At 42.0% G+C, this 19,262-nt stretch overlaps 3 protein-coding genes across 9 annotated transcripts; 1 reads left to right on the top strand and 2 right to left on the bottom strand.

Annotated features, from left to right (window-relative positions):
* unga (uracil DNA glycosylase a) lies at positions 1 to 7,120 on the bottom strand. 3 transcript variants are annotated; one of them, XM_023979124.2, is made up of 7 exons: positions 7,025 to 7,120; positions 6,263 to 6,469; positions 6,079 to 6,174; positions 5,807 to 5,904; positions 2,897 to 2,985; positions 823 to 1,001; positions 1 to 712 (listed from the first exon to the last, which is right to left on the bottom strand). In XM_023979124.2, the coding sequence occupies exons 1-7, from the start codon at positions 7,118 to 7,120 to the stop codon at positions 572 to 574; spliced, it is 906 nt and encodes a 301-aa protein (XP_023834892.1). In that variant the 3' UTR covers positions 1 to 571. The 3 variants fall into 3 exon arrangements, with proteins under 3 accessions (XP_023834892.1, XP_023834891.1, XP_070293160.1); XM_023979123.2 differs by lacking the exon at positions 7,025 to 7,120 and having other exon boundaries at positions 6,263 to 6,655; XM_070437059.1 differs by lacking the exons at positions 1 to 712; positions 823 to 1,001; positions 7,025 to 7,120 and adding an exon at positions 1,008 to 2,456 and having other exon boundaries at positions 6,263 to 6,664.
* Positions 6,696 to 9,555, top strand: alkbh2 (alkB homolog 2, alpha-ketoglutarate dependent dioxygenase). 3 transcript variants are annotated; one of them, XM_070437060.1, is made up of 4 exons: positions 6,696 to 6,847; positions 8,262 to 8,551; positions 8,637 to 8,835; positions 9,098 to 9,555. In XM_070437060.1, exons 2-4 carry the CDS (start codon positions 8,278 to 8,280, stop codon positions 9,405 to 9,407), a joined length of 783 nt encoding a protein of 260 aa, XP_070293161.1. In that variant the 5' UTR covers positions 6,696 to 6,847; positions 8,262 to 8,277; the 3' UTR covers positions 9,408 to 9,555. The 3 variants fall into 3 exon arrangements, with proteins under 3 accessions (XP_070293161.1, XP_070293162.1, XP_023835118.2); XM_070437061.1 differs by having other exon boundaries at positions 8,239 to 8,551; XM_023979350.2 differs by lacking the exon at positions 6,696 to 6,847 and adding an exon at positions 7,231 to 7,263.
* Positions 9,556 to 9,564: 9 nt separating this feature from the next.
* On the bottom strand, positions 9,565 to 19,249 carry LOC111957979 (ubiquitin carboxyl-terminal hydrolase 30). Of its 3 annotated transcripts, none has more exons than XM_023979119.2 (13): positions 19,126 to 19,249; positions 18,399 to 18,508; positions 18,105 to 18,287; positions 17,817 to 17,920; positions 14,001 to 14,099; positions 13,825 to 13,870; positions 13,647 to 13,741; positions 13,474 to 13,533; positions 13,157 to 13,243; positions 12,961 to 13,041; positions 11,327 to 11,549; positions 10,962 to 11,070; positions 9,565 to 10,822 (listed from the first exon to the last, which is right to left on the bottom strand). In XM_023979119.2, the coding sequence occupies exons 1-13, from the start codon at positions 19,194 to 19,196 to the stop codon at positions 10,579 to 10,581; spliced, it is 1,512 nt and encodes a 503-aa protein (XP_023834887.1). In that variant the 5' UTR covers positions 19,197 to 19,249; the 3' UTR covers positions 9,565 to 10,578. The 3 variants fall into 3 exon arrangements, with proteins under 3 accessions (XP_023834887.1, XP_023834888.1, XP_023834890.1); XM_023979120.2 differs by having other exon boundaries at positions 19,139 to 19,215; XM_023979122.2 differs by lacking the exon at positions 19,126 to 19,249 and adding an exon at positions 18,624 to 19,119.
* Between the last annotated feature and the right edge of the window lie 13 nt (positions 19,250 to 19,262).

Below are 19,262 nucleotides of genomic sequence, written 5' to 3'. Positions count from 1 at the left end.
TTGAATAACAGTACGTTTATTTTTAAAGTAGAAAAGCATAATACAAAATGTACTAAAAACCAAGAACAGAATAATTACATATTTACAAACCAGCCACATTTAGCTCAGGGTTTCCCAAACACAGTCCTGGGGTTTGTAAAAAAAAATCTGATTCAAATAACCAGCTCATCAAGCTTTGATTATTTGAATCAGCTGTGTGGTGGTAAGGCAAAAACCAAAATGTGCACCCAGAGGTGGGGCCAGGACTGAGTTTGGGAAACCTTGATGTAGCTGCTATGTTTTGACATACCAACGTGATACTTGTTGATGAGGTATTACTTAGCTTGAATGTAGATCAAATCCAATTACATTTTAAAGGGTGCAAACTGCAAACCAGAGTGAAAACTATAATCTGCCAATAAAGGAATATAGTATGGCCTTGCCCACTGCAGTAAACATTTACACACATGTCACCCAGATATTTGATAACAAAAATAATACCATAAGCTTATGGTTTGGTAACAGTAGTGATGAATCTAGTTAGTTGCATTTTGGAATCCCCACCGTGAAAATAAGGCTGTGTGGGGACATCTCAAAGTGCCTTCCAGTCTATGGGCTCCTTCCCTGATTTCTCCAGCAACTCATTGGTCTTGGAAAAGTGCTTGCATCCGAAGAACCCTCGATGAGCAGATAAAGGGGAGGGGTGTACAGTGGGAAGAACATGGTGACGTTTCTACAGAGGATAAAGACAAAAGACCATTAAGCTGAGGTCAGTGGATTGTGTCAAGAATAGAAAAGTGTTTGTTTCACTATTAATACAATATTAAATTACATTTAACCAACCCTATCAATAGCTGCTCCCTTCTTCTGAGCATAGGCCCCCCACAGCATGAAGACGAGGCCCTCCCGGTTGGAGCTGAGCCACTGCACCACAGCGTCAGTGAAGGTTTCCCAGCCCTTGTCTTTGTGAGAGTTGGCCTGGTGCGCTCGGACGGTCAGCACAGCATTGAGCAACAAGACACCTGGAAAGAGAAGCATTGATCCAGTTGGCTCCTGATAACTGCACATCAAGGCATTGAAGTTCATCAATGCCCAATCCATACTTCAATATACTTGTTCTGATTATCTGCATTATCCTGAATAGTGCCTGCATTCATGACAGTCCTAAGATATTGCACCAGGAGTCTATGATATTTATACTGTATGTCTATAGCCAAACTTGCTAGACCAGGGGTGCCAAACTTAGGGCTGGCGTATATTGCCAAAATATCATATCACAACAAATTGGGACGGTATTTGATGTTTTGGAATAATAAAAAGTTCTACATTTCCTTTATGAGTAGTGCATGACCCTAAGGTGGCAACACATACATTCTAAGAGATGTCAATGGGGCTTTCTCCATTATGATTGATTTGAACAGTGTAAAACAAACTTGAACCAAAAATAATTCAGCATTTTCATCCATTTCTGCACTCATTTGAGATCATTTCCACATTGGTTTGCATGATATGGAGCAAACAATCTACGCCTTAGTTTTAACTAAATATTGCAATTGCAATTTGACTAGCAATTTACATCAAAACCCTTGGGTGAACTGTTGGAATGGAAATAGAATGAGGAGTTATTGTGACAGGGTAGTAACCAATGTGTTGGTCAGTGTTTCATTGGGCACCCTATAATCTTTGACTACATTAAATGTTTTTTTCGTTGCTACTTTATTCATGCGGACGTGACATGGCGACAAATTTCAAGAACCATCAACACAAAATGTGTTGAATGATAGTGTCCCAACCTCCCAGGCTGCCAGCCTGGTGTAGCATCCGATAGGGACAATTAGTGGAATAGTGGTGAGGTTTTAATGGGTGTAGAGCAATTTCTTTTCCCTTTTCCCCATACTTTTCCCCTTTGTTTCACAAAGTGTAATGAATTCACACTCATTAACAGTAGGCGGAACCAAAGGGCTTGATCAGAGAAATAGATGAATGGAGGGGCCATAACAGGCTTCACACTCCAGTACAGTAGGTGGCGGTGCATGCACCTTTCAGTTGGTTGCGATCCGCGAATACACATTTTAAATAGCATTCACGCTTTGCATATAACTCTTTAATTTAGAAGATACTGTTGCACAAACATGTTGATTTAGGCCTACACAATCAATGGAATCAAGCTATATTAGCTAACTACGTTTGCTCTGACTCAGTACATTTATTAGCTAGCTAACTAGCAATTAGCATTAGAGGCTAAAACGATTAATTTTAGCCACAACTTTCTAAGAAGTTGCAGACAGTATGATACAAACTAATTGTGGAATTATATTACGCTTGTGGAATATATTAAGACGCAAAGTGGAAATCAGCATCGTTATCAACATCTTGTTCCATGTGCGGCATTGACCATGCAGACTGGATCAAGCAAGTGGTCTCGTGGTRGAGCAAAAACAACTGCGCTCCTTGAGTGACAGGGGGCAGGGCTTGGTCTGTGTGGAAAGCGGAATGAGAGGAGAGACGACTCAAGTAGTGGAGTAAACTATAAAAACGGACGCTACACACGGTGGAGTAGCGTCTCACATTTCCCAAACAATATTAATAGAAAAAAGAATGACATTGAAATTACTTTATATAATGTTAAGTGAAACCCAAACCGGTCCATGCATCAATACCGGTATATTGTAAAATACAGTATACCGCCCAGCCCTAGTCAAACTCAATTCCCCAAGGGCTGTCTCTCTGCTGGCTTTCTTTATTTGCTTTCAATTAGTGTCCACTTAAGACCTAGACAACCAGGCAAGGAGAGTTCCTAACTAATCAATGACTTTAACTGATCAATAAGGTAGAAGGGAGGAGCGTAAACTTGCAGACATTATGCCCTCGAGGACTGGAGTTCGACACGTGTGCTAGACTATTGTGCGTACAGTACCTTGTTTAGCCCATCCAGTTAAATCTCCATGTCCAGGGTGCTGGAAGCCCTCTATATCAGACGCCAATTCTTTGTACATATTCAACAAGCTGAAAAAAAAGAAGAGGCTCTACATTTGACGATGCGGTAACTGTGTCAATGARATGAAAAACTAAATCCAATACAGTACCGAATAAAAAAGGTTAAAAAAGCTAAATGTCCTTCACATAGATAAATGTACAGTGCCTTCAGAAAGTGTTCACACCCCTTGACTTTCTCCACATTTTGCCGTTACAGCCTGAATTAAAACATTTATTAAATGTAGATTTTGTTTTACACTGGCCTACACACAATACCCCATAATGTCAAAGTGGAATTATGTTTTTCGATTCATTTATCTTTTACAAATGAAAAGCTGAAATGTCTTGAGTCAATTAGTATTCTACTCCTTTGTTATGGCAAGCCTAAATAAGTTCAGGAGAAAATATGTGCTTAACAAGTCACATAATAAGTTAAATGCCCTCACTGTGTGCAATAACATTGTTTAACATGATTTTTTGAATGACTACGTCATCTCTGTATCTCACATACAATTACCTAAAGTCCCTCAGTCGAGCAGTGAATGTCAAACAGATTCAACCACAAAGACCAGGGAGGTTTTCCAATGTCTCACAAAGGGCCCCTATTGGTAGACATTGAATATCCTTAGAGAATGGTGAAGTTATTAAGTACACTTTGGATGGTGTATCAATAACAGTTGGTTGGTGGCACCTTAATTGGGGAGGCCAGACTCATGGTAATGGCTGGAGCAGAATTAGTGGAATGGTATCAAATACATAGAACACATAGTTTCCATGTGTTTGAAGCCATTCCATTTACTCCGTTATTATGAGTCATCCTCATAAAGAGACTAAAGGCTGTGATAGGAGAAAACTGAGGATGAATAAACATTGTAGTTACTCCACAATACTAACCTAATTAAACAGTGAAAAGAAAGAAGCCTGCACAGAATAAAAATATTCCAAAACATTTATCCTGTTTGCAATAAGGCACTAAAGTAAAACGGAAAAAAAATTGGCAAAGAAATTAACTTTATGTCACGTAAACAAAGCGTTATGTTTGGGGCAAATCCAACACAACCAGGGCCTAAAATTAACACCCGCCACCTGCCAAATGTGGGTAGATTTTGGCATTGGTGTGTAAGATGTCTATTTCACCAACCACGTTGACAGATGGTCAGGGCTCAACAGTGCGAGCATTTCACTCACATGTGAATAAAAAGTCAAGTATGATCACATTTATAGTAAAATAAATGGTGCAGTAGCTGTCTTCAAAGTATTTCTATCGTTTTGTTTCATAGTTGGTAAATTAAATCGCACAAAGTCAAAGAAAGACGAATCCTATATAGCCTATTCCACCTCACACTGCCTGGCTGGGGGCTGTGCACATGTAAAGAGCTGAGAGAAAGATTCATTTTTACACCTCGATCACACCGACAGCGTCATTGCATTTTGGTACACCAGAAGTACATTCATTTCCAATGGAACACTGCATTTGCCTTGCAGCATTGCGTTGCAGAGGCAGTTGCAGTGCGTTGTGCACACGTTGAACGTATGCATCAAACTGTATGTGAAGACGGCTTGACAGAAATGGTAGCAGAAGGTGAATGTTGAAATTTTGTTGCACACATATCCAGATGATTCTGCGTACTATTTTGAGCAATGACGCTATCGGTGTCATCAATGCGTTAGAAGAGCTGCGCACATGTATAAACGCTGGTCTAATTTACTTGAAAAGAAAGTCTACTGAAGTTAGACTTTGAACTTGTGTTTCTTGGCTATTTACATTGTTTTGTTTACCAGCTAGGTTGTTTTTCTATGTTTGAGTTTCAACTGCTAGGGAAGAGAAGATAACACTGCTACTAGTCAGACTCAATCTCACAGACACAAACACGACTGGAGCAACCACAGTAACCTCTCGCATTTAAAGGGGTAGGTGACATTTGTCATCTCATCTGTTATTTTGGTTAAAAGACTCAGTTCACAGGGCCTCCCGAGTGGCGCAGAGGTCTAAAGCACTGCATCACAGTGCTTGAGGCGTCACTACAGACCTGGGTTCGATCCCAGGCCGTGACCGGGAGTCCCATAGGGTGGCACACAATTGGCCAGCGACGTCCAGGTTAGGGGAGGGTTTGGCCGGGGGGGGCTTTACTTGGCTCATCGCGCTCTAGCGACTCCTTGTGGCGGGCTGGGCGTCTGCAGGCTGACTTCAGTTGAATGGTGTTTCCTCCGACACATTGGTGTAGCTGGCTTCCGAGTTAAGCGGACTGGTGTTAAGAAGCTCGGTTTGGCGAGTCATGTTTCGGGGGACGGATGACTCGACTTACGCCTTTCCCGAGCCTGTTGGGGAGTTGCAGCGACAAGACAGGATCGCAATTGGATATCAAGAAATTGAGGAGAAAAAGGGGGTAAAATAAAATAAGACGTCCAGAAAGACTCACAGCTGTAGTCGCTGCCAAAGGTGATTGATTCTAACATGACCAAGGGGGTTGAATACCTTACTTTAGACCTCTGCGCCACTCGGGAGGCCCTGTGACCTGAGTCTTTTAACCAAAATAACAGATGATATGACAAATGTCACCTACCCCTTTAAATGCGAGAGGTTACTGTGGTAGCTCCAGTCATGTTTGTGCCTGTGAGATTGAGTCTAATCAAGATAGGGTTTTTTATTTATTTATTTTTTACAGATGTTAGAATTTTTCTTCCACATTGACATTCAAGTATTTTGTGTAGATCATTGACAAAAAATACAATTAAAAWACATTTCTAAAGGCACTGTATGTATTACACCATACATTTTATTGCAGGAAACATATTCCCCTTGCCTGGATATGTTCAACATGGTCTACAACGTAATAATACTGTAGGCTACCTGGGTGGAGGTGGGATAGGTCTCTGCACACTGAAGCATAATCCATGGGCTTGGTTTGAACCGTGATATGGGTCCTGACCGAGGACTACAACCTTGACCTGTACCAAGGAGAAATGGCTCTGATCGTTATGGGCAGTGCAGTGGTTCTTCCCCCTGGAAAGAACTTGTACAGCCTAACCTTATGAGTTGGCTCATACTGTACATTAGAGGGTTTCTGCCCCTTAATATGAAAAACTGTACATGTGCCATTGTTGTCAAAAACCTAAACTTACATCGTGGATGTCACACATCTGTGTCCAGGTGAAAACATGCTGAGGGGGTGGGTAGACAGTGTTCAGTTTCCTCTCTCCATCAACGAAAGACATCAACTGAAACAGTAAGGAGCGAAGGGAATTGGATTATGCACATTTCTGATAATCTGTACGATGTAGCTATGTGTGGGTAGACTCATCTTACGTTTTTGAAATAAGGCTTTCCAAACTCAGAGACCAAACTCTTTCGCCAACTCTCCCCAAATTCATCCGGTGTGTTACTTGCGCACAGTTTCTCCAACGCTGCTTGCTTGTTTTTGGCGATTCGGGCCAGCAGTTCTGGACACACTGGAGAAGAGGATGACTCCGTCGTTCCGTTGCCTGATCGCTTCAGCTTCTTCACCCGTCCAACCTTGGTATATTGAGCAAAATGCAAGGTTGGTGAAACACGTGTGGCTGTTAATGGTGCAGTTAAACATTTTTTGGGAGAACGTCGCAAATATGGTACATTCATTGCAAGCATTTTAGCTAGCTAGCAACATGTTCTAAATCTGCTACGAAACTTGAGCAAATTTCCTAAACACTGACGCCAGTGACGCCACCCCCTGTGATCGCTGATGGTAAAGATATCGCGGGATTTGTGTGTTACGGTCAAAGATGGTTAAGACTACTGGTTTGAAACCCATGTTGTATGGTCTTTTCAATGTTATCACATAAAATATAACAATTGAATCAATGATTTTGTTAGTTAGCAAGCAGATTATTGTAATAACAGCGTCAAGACAACAAGGTACGTGCTGGTGAAACTATATAACCTGATTTCAATATGTATACATGCAACTTTAGGTTAAAAGTTGTAATGTACAGAATGTTAGCTCCTTAAAATAGTTACACAATTGCACCGGTTTGTACTCATGCAGCTCGCGTGCAAACAATTATTATAAATGAATAGTACGCTAATTCTCACATGTTCTTGGGCATCCTCTCTCTCATGTTCCCCTCCCGAAGCTCTCTTCTTCAAAATGGGCGGAAAAAAAGAATTGATAGTTTTCTGCCCTATCATTTTAGTAACCTTGATTAATTTGGTAGTAGTTGACTTAGAGCTTGTGTTCCTTATTGTTCAGCAGCACTAACACAGTCCCGCTTGTTTTGAACCACTTCTCTGACAGAACATTTCCCGCCAACTTGCGATGACGTATTGCTAAGGTGAATGCGCAGGGCTTCGGTCATAGTATGGTCGGCGCTATCCAACATTGTCTCAGAGCATTTAGTATTATTCTGTACGTAGATTTGGTGACACCCTATTTAGTATGATATATATTAATTTGTGGCTGTCCATCACCCATTTCTTATGATATGTTACAAATTACAATTCGTATTATATGTTATGAATTTGCAAAACGTACAATATGTTATACATTTGCAAAACGTGTTATATGTTACGAATTTGCAAAAACTGCAATGTTATGTTAGCTAGGGTTAGGGGTTAGGGTTAAGTTTAGGAGTTAGGTTAAAGGTTAGCTAAAACGGTCAAGGTTAAGGGAAGGGTTAGCTAACATGCTAAGTAGTTGCAAAGTAGCTAAAAAGTAGTAAGTAGTTAAAAAGTTGCTAATTAGCTCACATGCTAAAGATGTCCGCGATGAGAGTCGAACGCACGCTAGACGTTCACGTTATACGCCAACCCATTCACCAAGACCAACCATTGAAGTTTAAATTTAAAATGGTTAAGGCAGTGTTTACCAAACTCGGTCCTGGGGACCCCAGGGGGTGCACGTTTTGATAATAAGTTGATTATTTGAATCAGCTGTGTTGCTATGGCAACAACAAAAAAGTGCACCCCTTGGGGTCCCCAGGACCAGGTTTGGGAAACGCTGGGTAAGGGTAGAGGTTAAGGTTAGGGTTTAAGGGTAGGGACGTCCCAAGGATCCCGGGTGGCACTGTCCATCATAGTGTGCATTTTGTACCTGTTTACGTCAATGGTTATAGTTCAATGTTCATAGCAAGGTTAGCAAGGTATTAAACTGTAATGGCCAAGTATAGTGATATGTTGTAAACTTTCCACTCATGTATTTAGTAATTAATTATCCTATGCAATACGTTTATCTGTAGGCCTATTCCTTCTGTTATCCGTACTCCTGTGTTCTCTTTTCATTCTTGGTCTTGGACATTATTACAATGAAGTTTTCTCATGTTGGTGAGCACAGAGCAAGAAGGTGGCTGATGGATACATTTGTGAGTCAAACCAGGAAGCGCTATATTGATGGGACAACAGATGAACAGAGAGAACCTGTGTGGAAAAAATGTAAAGAGGAAGAATGCAATCAGGGGATTGTAAAGGAGGATGTGAAGGAGGATGCCTATTTGACTGAGTTCTCTAAGTCTTGGCAGAAGATTGAAGCAGAGGGACTGGACTGTGACTATGCTCTACTCTTTCCTAAAGAGGAAGCAGACTGCCTCTACACACAGCTGGAGGAGGAGGTAGTCTACCTCACAGGTATACAATTGTCACACTCAATTCAGTGACAGTTCAGATACATTTTTTCTTGGTATGTAGATGAGCCATTCTTATTTTGTTACAGGAGATAAAACAAAGATTCAGGTGTTTGGGAAGGTCTACAATGTCCCCAGAAAGCAGGCGACTTGTGGGGACGCAGGACTAACCTACACCTATTCTGGAGTGAGTCTTCAGGCTAGCCCGTGGACTCCAACCTTGGAGTACATTCGTGATGCTGTTACAAAGGCGACAGGGCAAACCTTCAACTTCGTCCTGATTAACAGGTGAGTCTGTCTACGCTGCTATAGAAGATTCTACATCTACAGGGGTGTATTCATTACGTCTTGCAATGGAAACAGTTTACCGTTTAAGAACCAAATAGAAGCAAATGGAGCAAAACAGGGAGGGACCTACTTGAATTTGTCCAATAGAAACTCTAGTTTTCATTGCAAAACGTTTTGTTTGGAATAAACGGTTTCGGTGTAATAAATAGACTCTAGGACTGTTGGACTGTGATTCCATTGTAGCTGCTCCTGGTTTTCTCAGGTACAAAGATGGACATGATCACATGGGTGAGCACCGTGATGATGAGCGGGAACTGGACCCCCTCTGTTCCATCGCCTCCGTATCCCTGGGGGCGGTCCGGGACTTTGTCTTCAGACATAGGGAGTCACGGGGAAAACAGTGCCGACGGCAGATCAACCCGGTGAAGCTGGAACTGGCCCACGGAAGCCTGCTCCTCATGAACTCTCCCACAAACACCCACTGGTGCCACAGCCTGCCAGCCCGCAAGAGGGTCCTCACACCCCGCATCAACCTTACCTTCAGACGCATCCTCCAAGACGGCAAGAAATGAGGGTCAGACATGGTCCGTTGGGAGTCTCACTTCATTGTGGCTGACGTCAGGGGACGTACTATCTAACCACTGTCCCCACTGCAATATTGATTCAACTAGTTTTTGAATTTGTTCATGGTCCAATTCATAAAAATCAGTAATGTGGTAACTCTTTACTTAGATTCTTTATTTTCATAATTGTATCTATGAAAACAATCAACTTCTTCACAGATCTCACACACACAAATCTTCAAAATATACATTAGTGCAAATTGATCAGAAAATGGGTAAGAGGGATATTTAGAAGTTGCATCCTAATTCAATACTAGGAGAGTAAATGGCAGTATTTAAAACACAACTGGTATGCTTGTTGAGCATTACACTTAGATTGTGTAGTTGTACACACTGCCACCACAACTTTAAACACTGTGGTAAATTTGTTACATTGCTATCAATTCCAATGCTGTATAAAAGAGTTGTAAAACTATCATGTTGCTTCAATATCATTTAGGAACAAAAATAACAATATACACATTAGCTTGATACCATGAGATCTTGTGCAACAACTGCAGAAATGATTCTACATGAAAGTAAATGGTCTGCAGACATGTGGAGCTAGACTAGAATCCAAACCACCTGCATGTTATTACAGTATTCTGAATTTGTTACACACGTAGAAAAATGTAATATACAGCAGCTTATATACAATGTCAATTGAAACATTGCATTATTTTAATTAAACCTACATTAAGATATGAGTGATTATTTCCAGACTGAAATAGCTGAAGACAGTGATTACATATCAAGTACCTCCACATTTCCTAATCTAGTAACACCCATTTAGCCTAAAACATCTTGGTTGAATGCAAATCTTTTGTGAAACGACTACCAGTATTCTGAGATGTTTTTGAGAACAGTCCAATCATTCCTACAGGTAGGCAATCTCTAGGATCTAAAAGGCAGTGCCTCCTAAATCACTGTAAAAGAAGAGGGGGACATTCATGATTTTAATATGACAGGAGGTCAAGGTAGAGCAGCATAATCTTTTGTACTGTTAAAGCACAATCCTACAGGTAAGCCATTGGGGCTGGAGAATTACACTTCTGAGAGGTGGTTTCTGTGGCACACATGGCTGTGGTGGTATGGGTTGGCAGGGGAGTAGGTGTCCAGTCTGGCTCAGTGCTCCGGGGCTCTACTCCAACAGTAGACGGAGCCGTCTCACCCGCTCATAGAAGAGTAGGTAGGCGTTGGAGGACAGCACCTCCTGTAGACTGGCCTTGCGTACAGAGTCATCTGAAACCCACAGCCACTGGGAGCTGAATGGAGAGGGGCTGCGGGGCGAAGGAGGGCAGCGGCGGTAAGTGACAAAGTGTCCTGAGTTCATGTCACCATGGTGAACCAACACAGCCATCAGTTGAAAGTGGTATTCTGAGGAGCTGTGGAGAGACATGGTGTATTCAACAGTGTTATCAGAGTACACACTATAATTCCAAGACAATTTATCTGATTTTGTATAATTGGTTCTTCTCTTTATTGATATGAAAAGGCTGTTTAAGATGATCAGGTTGTGTTTACCTGTAGTCATATGTGAGGTTGACCTGTGGGTTCAACCCAGGAGAATGGAGTAAGACAGACGAACAGGTTCCATTGGACAGAGGCTTGTTGTTGTTATGGTGTTCTATATCTGAAAATAAGTAGAATACAGTATGATCTTAGTGTTGTACAAGGCCTTTCAAGGGTCTGTAAAACAACAATTACATTATGAGAGTAATCTGGAGTATCTGTCCTCAAACATATCCCAAATATTCTAAGGCCAATTTCTAAGAACCCACTAAGAACAATCATGACAGTTCTCAGTCCTCTCAAGCTGAAAGGGTAATAAGAGGTCATTAGACAAGCAATTTAGTCCCAGGAAGACAATTTAAGTGATTTCACCGTACCTTTGCCATTGGGAGGAGTCTTATCTGCAGCAACTCCTGAATCCTCTGCTTTAATGGTTTTGGGAGTACAGTTGATGCGCTGGAGCCTCTGAATGGTTGTGCGGTGTTTGTAGCGGTCCATAGACAGGTACTCTGAGATCTGGACATGTTCCTGTCTCTTTATGGGCGTACCCTCATTAGACCATGTTAGTCTCTGCAGGTGAATACAGAGACACTGTGGGAGCTGGAGGGAGGAGTCACACAAACACACGCCGTCATATACCTGTATACAGTATGTCACATAGCCGAGGACAAGGATATGCTGAAGCCAGACACAAATGCATCTGATAGTGATGTGTGCAGGGGGATACCAGTAAAGCAGTGAAACCATTTAGTACACAGCAATTGTTTCACATATCATCAAGTAGGTCACAATACGTAGGTTTCCATGTGAATATTCTAAAATCTGCATAAAGAAAATATGTACATTTTCCCACCAAACTGACTTGTTGCAGATAAATCATTGTGTGATGTAGTGCACACAAAATGTACTTTTTTGCTTACGTTTCATGATGTTTTCTCCCTCTCCCCATCTCTCTCCCTCTCTACCCCACCTGRTGTCTCGACCACTAAATACTTGGCTATGAAAAGCCAACTGACATTTACTKCTGAGGTGCTGACCTGTTGCACTCTCTACAACCACTGATTATTTTTTGACCCTATGGGTCATATATGAACGTTTGAACATCTTGAAGATCAATCTGGCCTTAATGGCCATAAACTCTTATCTCCACCCAGCACAGCCAGAAGAGGACTGGCCACCKCTCAGAGCCTGGTTCCTCTCTAGGTTTRTTCCTAGGTTCCTGCCTTTCTAGGGAGTTTTTCCTAGCCAACGTGCTTCTACATCTACATTGCTTGCTCTTTAGGGTTTTAGGCTGGGTTTCTGTATAAGCACTTTGTTACATCTGCTGATGTAAAAAGGGCTTTAAATATATTTGATTGATGTGCCGAATAAAAATCTAAAGTCCAATGTGTTTCCATTGCATTTTCAACTACCGAAAATTCGACCCTGTATATTTATTGGAAAGGAGCATCAAGCTCATCACCGTGCACTTTCACCACCCTGTGAAGTTCATAACTTGTTTCATCTGCACTGCACTACAAAAGGCCAAATGCAGTAACTTCCTTTTTCTGTCTAGACAGGATACTCCATGATATATTCTGACCAACTGGCTCGTTCTTGTGTCAAGAAACTAAATGCCAACATTAAATCAGATAATATACCTGGCCATTACAACAGATTAAACATTTTTGACCAAATTCGTAGTTACTGCGTTTTGCCTTTGTAGGGCAGCGTAGCCTAATAAATTGCATGGTTTCCTGAGTCGTAGTGGGAGGACCACACACCATATTATTGTGTGACTCAAAGTTTACTTCGATATGGTTATCTAATCAATATTTGCACATAAAGGACGTTTCCACTGCCATTTCTTGTATAATTAATTTTACCAAAACAAAAAAATCCCACCATGTCGAACGAACAAATGTTGGAATTTCTAAAATTGTGCCGAAACTTCCTGTGTCTATCACAGCAATTTCTGTATACGTTTTGACTTTACTTGCATAAAAACATGGTTAGTGGGAAAGACCATTACCTTTCCCAGTTTAAGCTGTTTGATGAAAGTTGTCCTCTGGCTTTCCAGGACATGCCCATTCACTAAGGCGCCTTGTTGAAGCTGACAGGAGAGAAGATGTCAAAACAAGGTTAATTCTAAAGCTCCAAAATAACATACCCATAGGCTCACAGAAGTACAGTTCCATTTTCTTAACCAACCAAGTGAAGACTAGTACCTTGGTGCAGTTTTCACACTCCACCTCTTTAATGGTCTCTGAAGAGATGAAATGCTGGAGACAGTGATCCAGAGAGATAGGCCAGCCCTAAGGGAAATATACTCAGCACATTGCATATACTGTAGCTCACAAGCTATTATTTTACATACATTCGTGTAGAACAGGGTTACCTGAACTCGTGCAAGCTTTTGCTCCTGCAACCTTGGTGTACACATATCAATGATATTTGTACCACCAGTGGTACAAGGAAAACCTTCACCTGAATGATATGAAGGTTTCCATCATGTATTTTTTCTCCCGTCACCCATTCTGCTTACCCATTGCGGCGAAGGGATGGATAAGGAGAGGCTGTCGAAAGAGTCATATCGCACCGGACTCTGCGAACAAGAAAATGAATTAATAGCACAAACAAACCACTGATTTAATGACAGTACACTGCCAAATATCTGATATTCACGTGATATGAAAAATAAACAAATACATTAATCACCTGTTGTTCGCAATGCTTGCAAGCCATATTGCTTGTTAGGCGGCCATGGAAAGGATGTGGAAACTTCCAAGGACTTTGTAAAGGATGAAGAGGGCCTGGAAGAGCAGAAGTAGTTTTCCTATTTTCCCAAAACCTACTTCTCTAGTAAAATATTCCACACCACTATTTGCCTCCTTACCTCGACTCTTGCAGCTTAAGGTCTTATCATCTATATCTGGGAGACTCTGATGCCAAAAACAAAGGAACAGAAGTCAGAAGGCAAAAATACAATTAACTTACATCAAAAACACACTGCTGAAAGAGACTAAGCTTAGCAGGGCTGTGATTATTAAAGGAAGGGGAGTGACAACTTACCTCAAGGGACTGAATGTCAAAGAGGTGGGTGACTTTGGGCTGTCGGTCTCGCTCCTCCTCCAGGGAAGAGGTGAGGACATGGAAGAGCTCATGTGCATCCTAAGAAAAGTAAATAGGGACGAGAGATTAAACCAATATACCTTACACATTAGTCATATAGCACACGCTCTTATCCAAAGTGACGTAGTTAGTGCATTCATCTTAAGATACTTTTGTGTATGTGGATACCCCTTCAAATTAGTGGATCCAGCCATTTCAGCCACATCGTTGCCGACAGGTGTATAAAATTGAGCACACAGCCATGCAATCTCCATAGACAAACATTGGCAGTAGAATGTCCTTACTGAAGAGCTCAGTGACTTTCAACGTGGCACTGTCAAAGGATGCCACCTTTCCAACAGGTCAGTTCGTCAAATTTCTGCCCTGCTAGACCTGCCCCGGTCAACTGTAAGTGCTGTTATTGTGAAGTGGAAACGTCTAGGTGCAAAGGCTCAGCTGCAAAGTGGTAAGACACACAAGCTCACAGAAAAAGACCGCCGAGTGCTGGTAAGTCACAACACTCACTACTGAGTAGAGGTCGACCGATTATGATTTTTCAACGCCGATACCGATTATTGGAGGACCAAAAAAGCCGATCCCGATTAATCGCCCGATTTTTTTTTGTTATTTGTAATAATGACAATTACAACAATACTGAATGAACACTTATTTTAACTTTATACAATACATCAATGAAATCAATTTAGCCTCAAATAAATAATGAAACATGTTCAATTTGGCTTAAATAATGCAAAAACAAAGTGTTGGAGAAGAAAGTAAAGTGCAATATGTGCCATGTAAAAAAGCTAACGTTTAAGTTCCTTGCTCAGAACATGAGAACATATGAAAGCTGGTGGTTCCTTTTAACATGAGTCTTAATATTCCCAGGCAAGAAGTTTTAGGTTGTAGTTATTATAGGAATTATAGGACTATTTCCCTCTATACGATTTGTATTTCATATACCTTTGACTATTGGATGTTCTTATAGGCACTTTAGTATTMCCAGTGTAACAGTARAGCTTTTGTCCCTCTCCTCGCCCCTACCTGGGCTCGAACCAGGAACACATCGACAACAGCCACCCTCGAAGCATCGTTACCCATCGCTCCACAAAACTGTAACTGTAAGTGCAGAGCAAGAGGAACAACTTCTCCAAGTCTCAGAGCGAGTGACGTCATCGGTTACACCAGCCTAATCTCGGGAGTTGATTGGCTTGAAGTCAAACAGTTCAATGCTTGAAGCATTGCGAAGAGCTGCTGGCAAACGCACGAAAGTGCTGTTTGAATGAATGCGTACAAGCCTGCTGCTGCCTACCATCGCTCAGTCAGACTGCTCTATCAAAAATCAAATCATAGACTTAATTATAACATAATAACACACAGAAATACGAGCCTTAGGTCATTAATATGGTCGAATCCGGAAACTATCATCTCGAAAACAAGACGTTTATTCTTTCAGTGAAATACGGAACCGTTCCGTATTTTATCTAACGGGTGGCATCCCTAAGTCTAAATATTGCTGTTACATTGTACAACCTTCAATGTTATGTCATAATTACGTAAAATTCTGGCAAATTAGTTCGCAACGAGCCAGGCGGCCCAAACTGTTGCATATACCCTGACTCTGCGTGCAATGAATGCAAGAGAAGTGACACAATTTCAACTGGTTAATATTGTCTGCTAACCTGGATTTCTGTTAGCTAAATATGCAGGTTTAAAAATATTTACTTGTGTTTTGATTTTAAGAAAGGCATTGATGTTTATGGTTAGGTACACGTTGGAGCAACGACAGTCCTTTTTCGCGAATGCGCACCGCATCGATTATATGCAACGCAGGACACGCTAGATAAACTTGTAATATCATCAACCATGTGTAGTTAACTAGTGATTATGATTGATTGTTTTTTTATAAGATAAGTTTAATGCTAGCTAGCAACTTACCTTGGCTTCTTACTGCATTCGCGTAACAGGTAGGCTCCTCGTGGAGTGCAATGTAAGGCAGGTGGTTAGAGCGTTGGACTAGTTAAACGTAAGGTTTAAGATTGAATCCCCGAGCCTACAAGGTAAAAACCTGCCGTTCTGCCCCTGAACAAAGCAGTTAACTCACCATTGAAAATAAGACTTGCCTAGTTAAATAAAGGTGTAAAAAAAAATATATATARATATTTGTTGGTGATGTGGATGCAAAGGAACTTGAAGCTCTCAACCTGCTCCACTACAGCCCCGTCGATGAGAATGGGGGCGTGCGCAGTCCTCCTTTTTACCTTTAGTTCACCATCTGGCAGTCCAACGGACAAATCTGGGTTTGGCGGATACCAGGAGAACGCTACCTGCCCCAATGCATAGTGCCAACTGTAAAGTTTGGTGGAGGAGGAATAATGGTCTGGGGCTGGTTTCATGGTTCGGGCTAGGCCGCTTAGTTCCAGTGAAGGGAAATCTAAACGCTAGAGCATACAATGACATTCTAGACGGTTCTGTGCTTCCAAATTTGTGGCAACAGTTTGGGAAGTCCATTTCCTGTTTCAGCATGACAATGCCCCCATGCACAAAGCGAGGTCCATACAGAAATGGTTTGTCGAGATCGGTGTGGAAGAACTTGACTGGCCTGCACCGAGCCCTGACCTCAACTCCATCAAAACACCTTTGGGATGAATTGGAACACCGACTGCGAGCCAGGCCTAATCGCCCAACACCAGTGCACGACCGCACTAAAGCTCTTGTGGATGAATYGAAGCAAGTCCCTGCAGCAATGTTCCAACATTTAGTGGAGAGCCTTCCCGGAAGAGTGGAGGCTGTTGTAGCAGCAAATGGGGGAACCAACTCCATAATAATGCCCATGATTTTGGAATGAGATGTTCGACGAGCAGGTGTCCACATACTTTTGGTCATGTAGTGTAGGTAGGTGGGACGACCACATCTCAGTCATAGACTGAACAAAAATATAAAATGCAACATGTAAAGTGTTAGTTCCGTGTTTCATGAGKTGAAATAAAAAAATCCCAGAAATGTTCCATATGCACAAAAAGCTTATTTCTCTCAAAATGTTGTACACACATTTGTTTCTGTTAGTGAGCATTTCTCCTTTGCCAAGAGAATCCATCCAACTGACAGGTGTGGCATATCAATGAGCTGATTAAACAGCATGATCATTACACAGGTGCACATTGTGCTGGGGACAATAAAAGGCGACTAAAATGTGCAGTTTGTCACACAACACAAGGCCAGATGTCTCAAGTTGAGGAAGCGTGCAATTGGCATCCTGACTGCAGGAATGTCCACCAGAACTGTTGCCAGAGAATTTAATGTTAATTTCTACCATAAGCTGCCTCCAACATAATTTTAGAGAATTTGGCAGCAAGTCCAACTGGCCTCACAACCACAGACCACGTGTAACCACACCAGCCCAGGCCCTATACATCCGGCTTCTTCACCTGCGGGATCGTCTGGGGGGGTGGGCGCTGAAGAGTATTTCTGTCTGTAATAAAAACGTTTTCTGATTGGCTGGGCCTGGCTCCCCAGTGGGTGGTCCTATGCCCTCCCAGGCCCACCCATGGCTGTACCCCTGCCAAGTCATGTGAAATCCATAGGGGGATTTCTTGCTGCTCCATTGGAAAGTACCATGGTATTGTAGTGGATGTGAGCTTCGACTGGAAGGGCTTACTTTTAATTTGTTTTGAACGTGGAGCAGAATTATTATGGGGAACAGATTTAAGACAATAATTTTGACTTGAATGCTCTGAAAAAATGCTCACAAATGCTTAACAAGTAAGGATAACGTACCTGTTCCTCAAAGGAACTGATGTGCCACCTGTAGAGTCTGAGGACCTCCAGCAGACACCCTGCATCCAGCACATCCTCCGCCCCAGTGTTGTCATTTGACAGTGCTGCAAATCAGAGAATGTACTGTCAGGGTGCATCCCATATGGTACCCTATATAGTGCATTACATGGGCCCTGGTCAAAACTAGTGCACCATAGGGTATAGGCTGCCATTTGGGTTGCACCATAGAGTGTAACAATTGAGTGAACAGGGATTCTGATTCCTTCTTCGCCCATCACCAAACACTACCTTGGAGAAGCTGCAGGAGAGTTGTGGAAAGTTTGGGGTCCTTCTCTGGCTCGCCCTCTGACACACCTTTGCGGCTAGTGAACTCCTCCAGCCACTTGACGAAGGAAGGGCAGGCTGCCAGGCCCTGGAGCAGAGAGTTCATGAAGCAGGTGTTTCCCAAGTTCAGCAGGCCTGGTACCATGCCTATGGTGGATACTTTTGTTAGTATACAGTCAATGACCCTCATAAACATCCACCTACATAACATTAGTGATCCCATCTTTAACTGCCTAAACAGACATTGGGCAAGCTTACCTTTCTTCCTTTTCTTGCTGTCTGTAATTGGACCCCATAGAACATATACTCCAGCAGCCATGGCAGCCGCTATTCCACCAATGACTCCCCAATTCTTCATAATTTTGTTCCTGAAAAATATTCCAAAGTGATACATATTATTGACAGTCTCACAGAAAAGTCTGAACTGTTGGGACATCAAATGCGTTTCCCTTTAGTTACTCTGAATATATTGTATGTCCATACCTAACAAACTCTAATGTATCCAAAGCAGCAGCAACCCCAATTTAGCTCAATAAACCAGTTTACTAGATCATTCCTGGTTCATGTAAGTCGAATTTCAATTTCAATTGCCGAACATGACAAGTTCGCCAGCCAACGACAGGCAGTCCTGTCGACTTGACAGACAGATCTGCCTATAAACGTTAGCTATTGTAGATTGCTCTTTTTGACATCCTCTACTACGACACAATGCACAAAGACTTCTCTAAAACATGTTGGAATTTTGCTAACAGATGGTATGGTAATCCCATAAAAGTAGTCCGTCAAATCGTTAATTTCAGATTGATGCAGTCAGATCAACAGTACTCGATTGCTTTGGCGTCGTTTGTGTGTGCGCCACTTAAAAACGTCGTTCGAACTGCTCACTAAGAAAGAGCAAGCTCATTGACCACACTTCGCTAAACCCCGACACAATCACACATTTAATTCGCGAAATGAAAGGCCTTGTAAAACATTCAGGTCTGACCTGACAATGGTACCAGAGTACAGGAACTCCCGAATAAGCTTTTCAGATGTCGCTGGTCTGCACCACGGCATATTCTCGGAGCTAACGTAGTGGAACTTAAATTGGGAGTCTTTGGATATTTGACGGACCAAACACAG

Source organism: Salvelinus sp. IW2-2015, linkage group LG33, assembly GCF_002910315.2.
Source record: "Salvelinus sp. IW2-2015 linkage group LG33, ASM291031v2, whole genome shotgun sequence".
NCBI lineage: Eukaryota > Metazoa > Chordata > Actinopteri > Salmoniformes > Salmonidae > Salvelinus > Salvelinus sp. IW2-2015.
The sequence above is the reverse complement of the archived record's forward strand: the minus strand, read 5'-3'. Positions and strand labels throughout refer to the sequence as shown.

Excerpts from the sequence above, each read along its gene's own strand:
- unga (XM_023979123.2), bottom strand. The coding sequence starts at position 6,580 with ATGCTTGCAATGAATGTACCATATTTGCGACGTTCTCCCAAAAAATGT. Across the intron at positions 6,175-6,262 it reads GAAAGCCTTATTTCAAAAAC|TTGATGTCTTTCGTTGATGG; the intron begins GTAAGATGAGTC and ends TTACTGTTTCAG. Across the intron at positions 2,986-5,806 it reads CCTATCCCACCTCCACCCAG|CTTGTTGAATATGTACAAAG; the intron begins GTAGCCTACAGT and ends CTTTTTTTTCAG.
- alkbh2 (XM_070437060.1), top strand. The coding sequence starts at position 8,278 with ATGGATACATTTGTGAGTCAAACCAGGAAGCGCTATATTGATGGGACA. Across the intron at positions 8,552-8,636 it reads GGAGGTAGTCTACCTCACAG|GAGATAAAACAAAGATTCAG; the intron begins GTATACAATTGT and ends ATTTTGTTACAG. Across the intron at positions 8,836-9,097 it reads AACTTCGTCCTGATTAACAG|GTACAAAGATGGACATGATC; the intron begins GTGAGTCTGTCT and ends TGGTTTTCTCAG.
- LOC111957979 (XM_023979119.2), bottom strand. The coding sequence starts at position 19,196 with ATGCCGTGGTGCAGACCAGCGACATCTGAAAAGCTTATTCGGGAGTTC. Across the intron at positions 13,871-14,000 it reads TTGACATTCAGTCCCTTGAG|AGTCTCCCAGATATAGATGA; the intron begins GTAAGTTGTCAC and ends TTTTGGCATCAG. Across the intron at positions 11,550-12,960 it reads AACAGCTTAAACTGGGAAAG|CTCCCACAGTGTCTCTGTAT; the intron begins GTAATGGTCTTT and ends TCCTCCCTCCAG.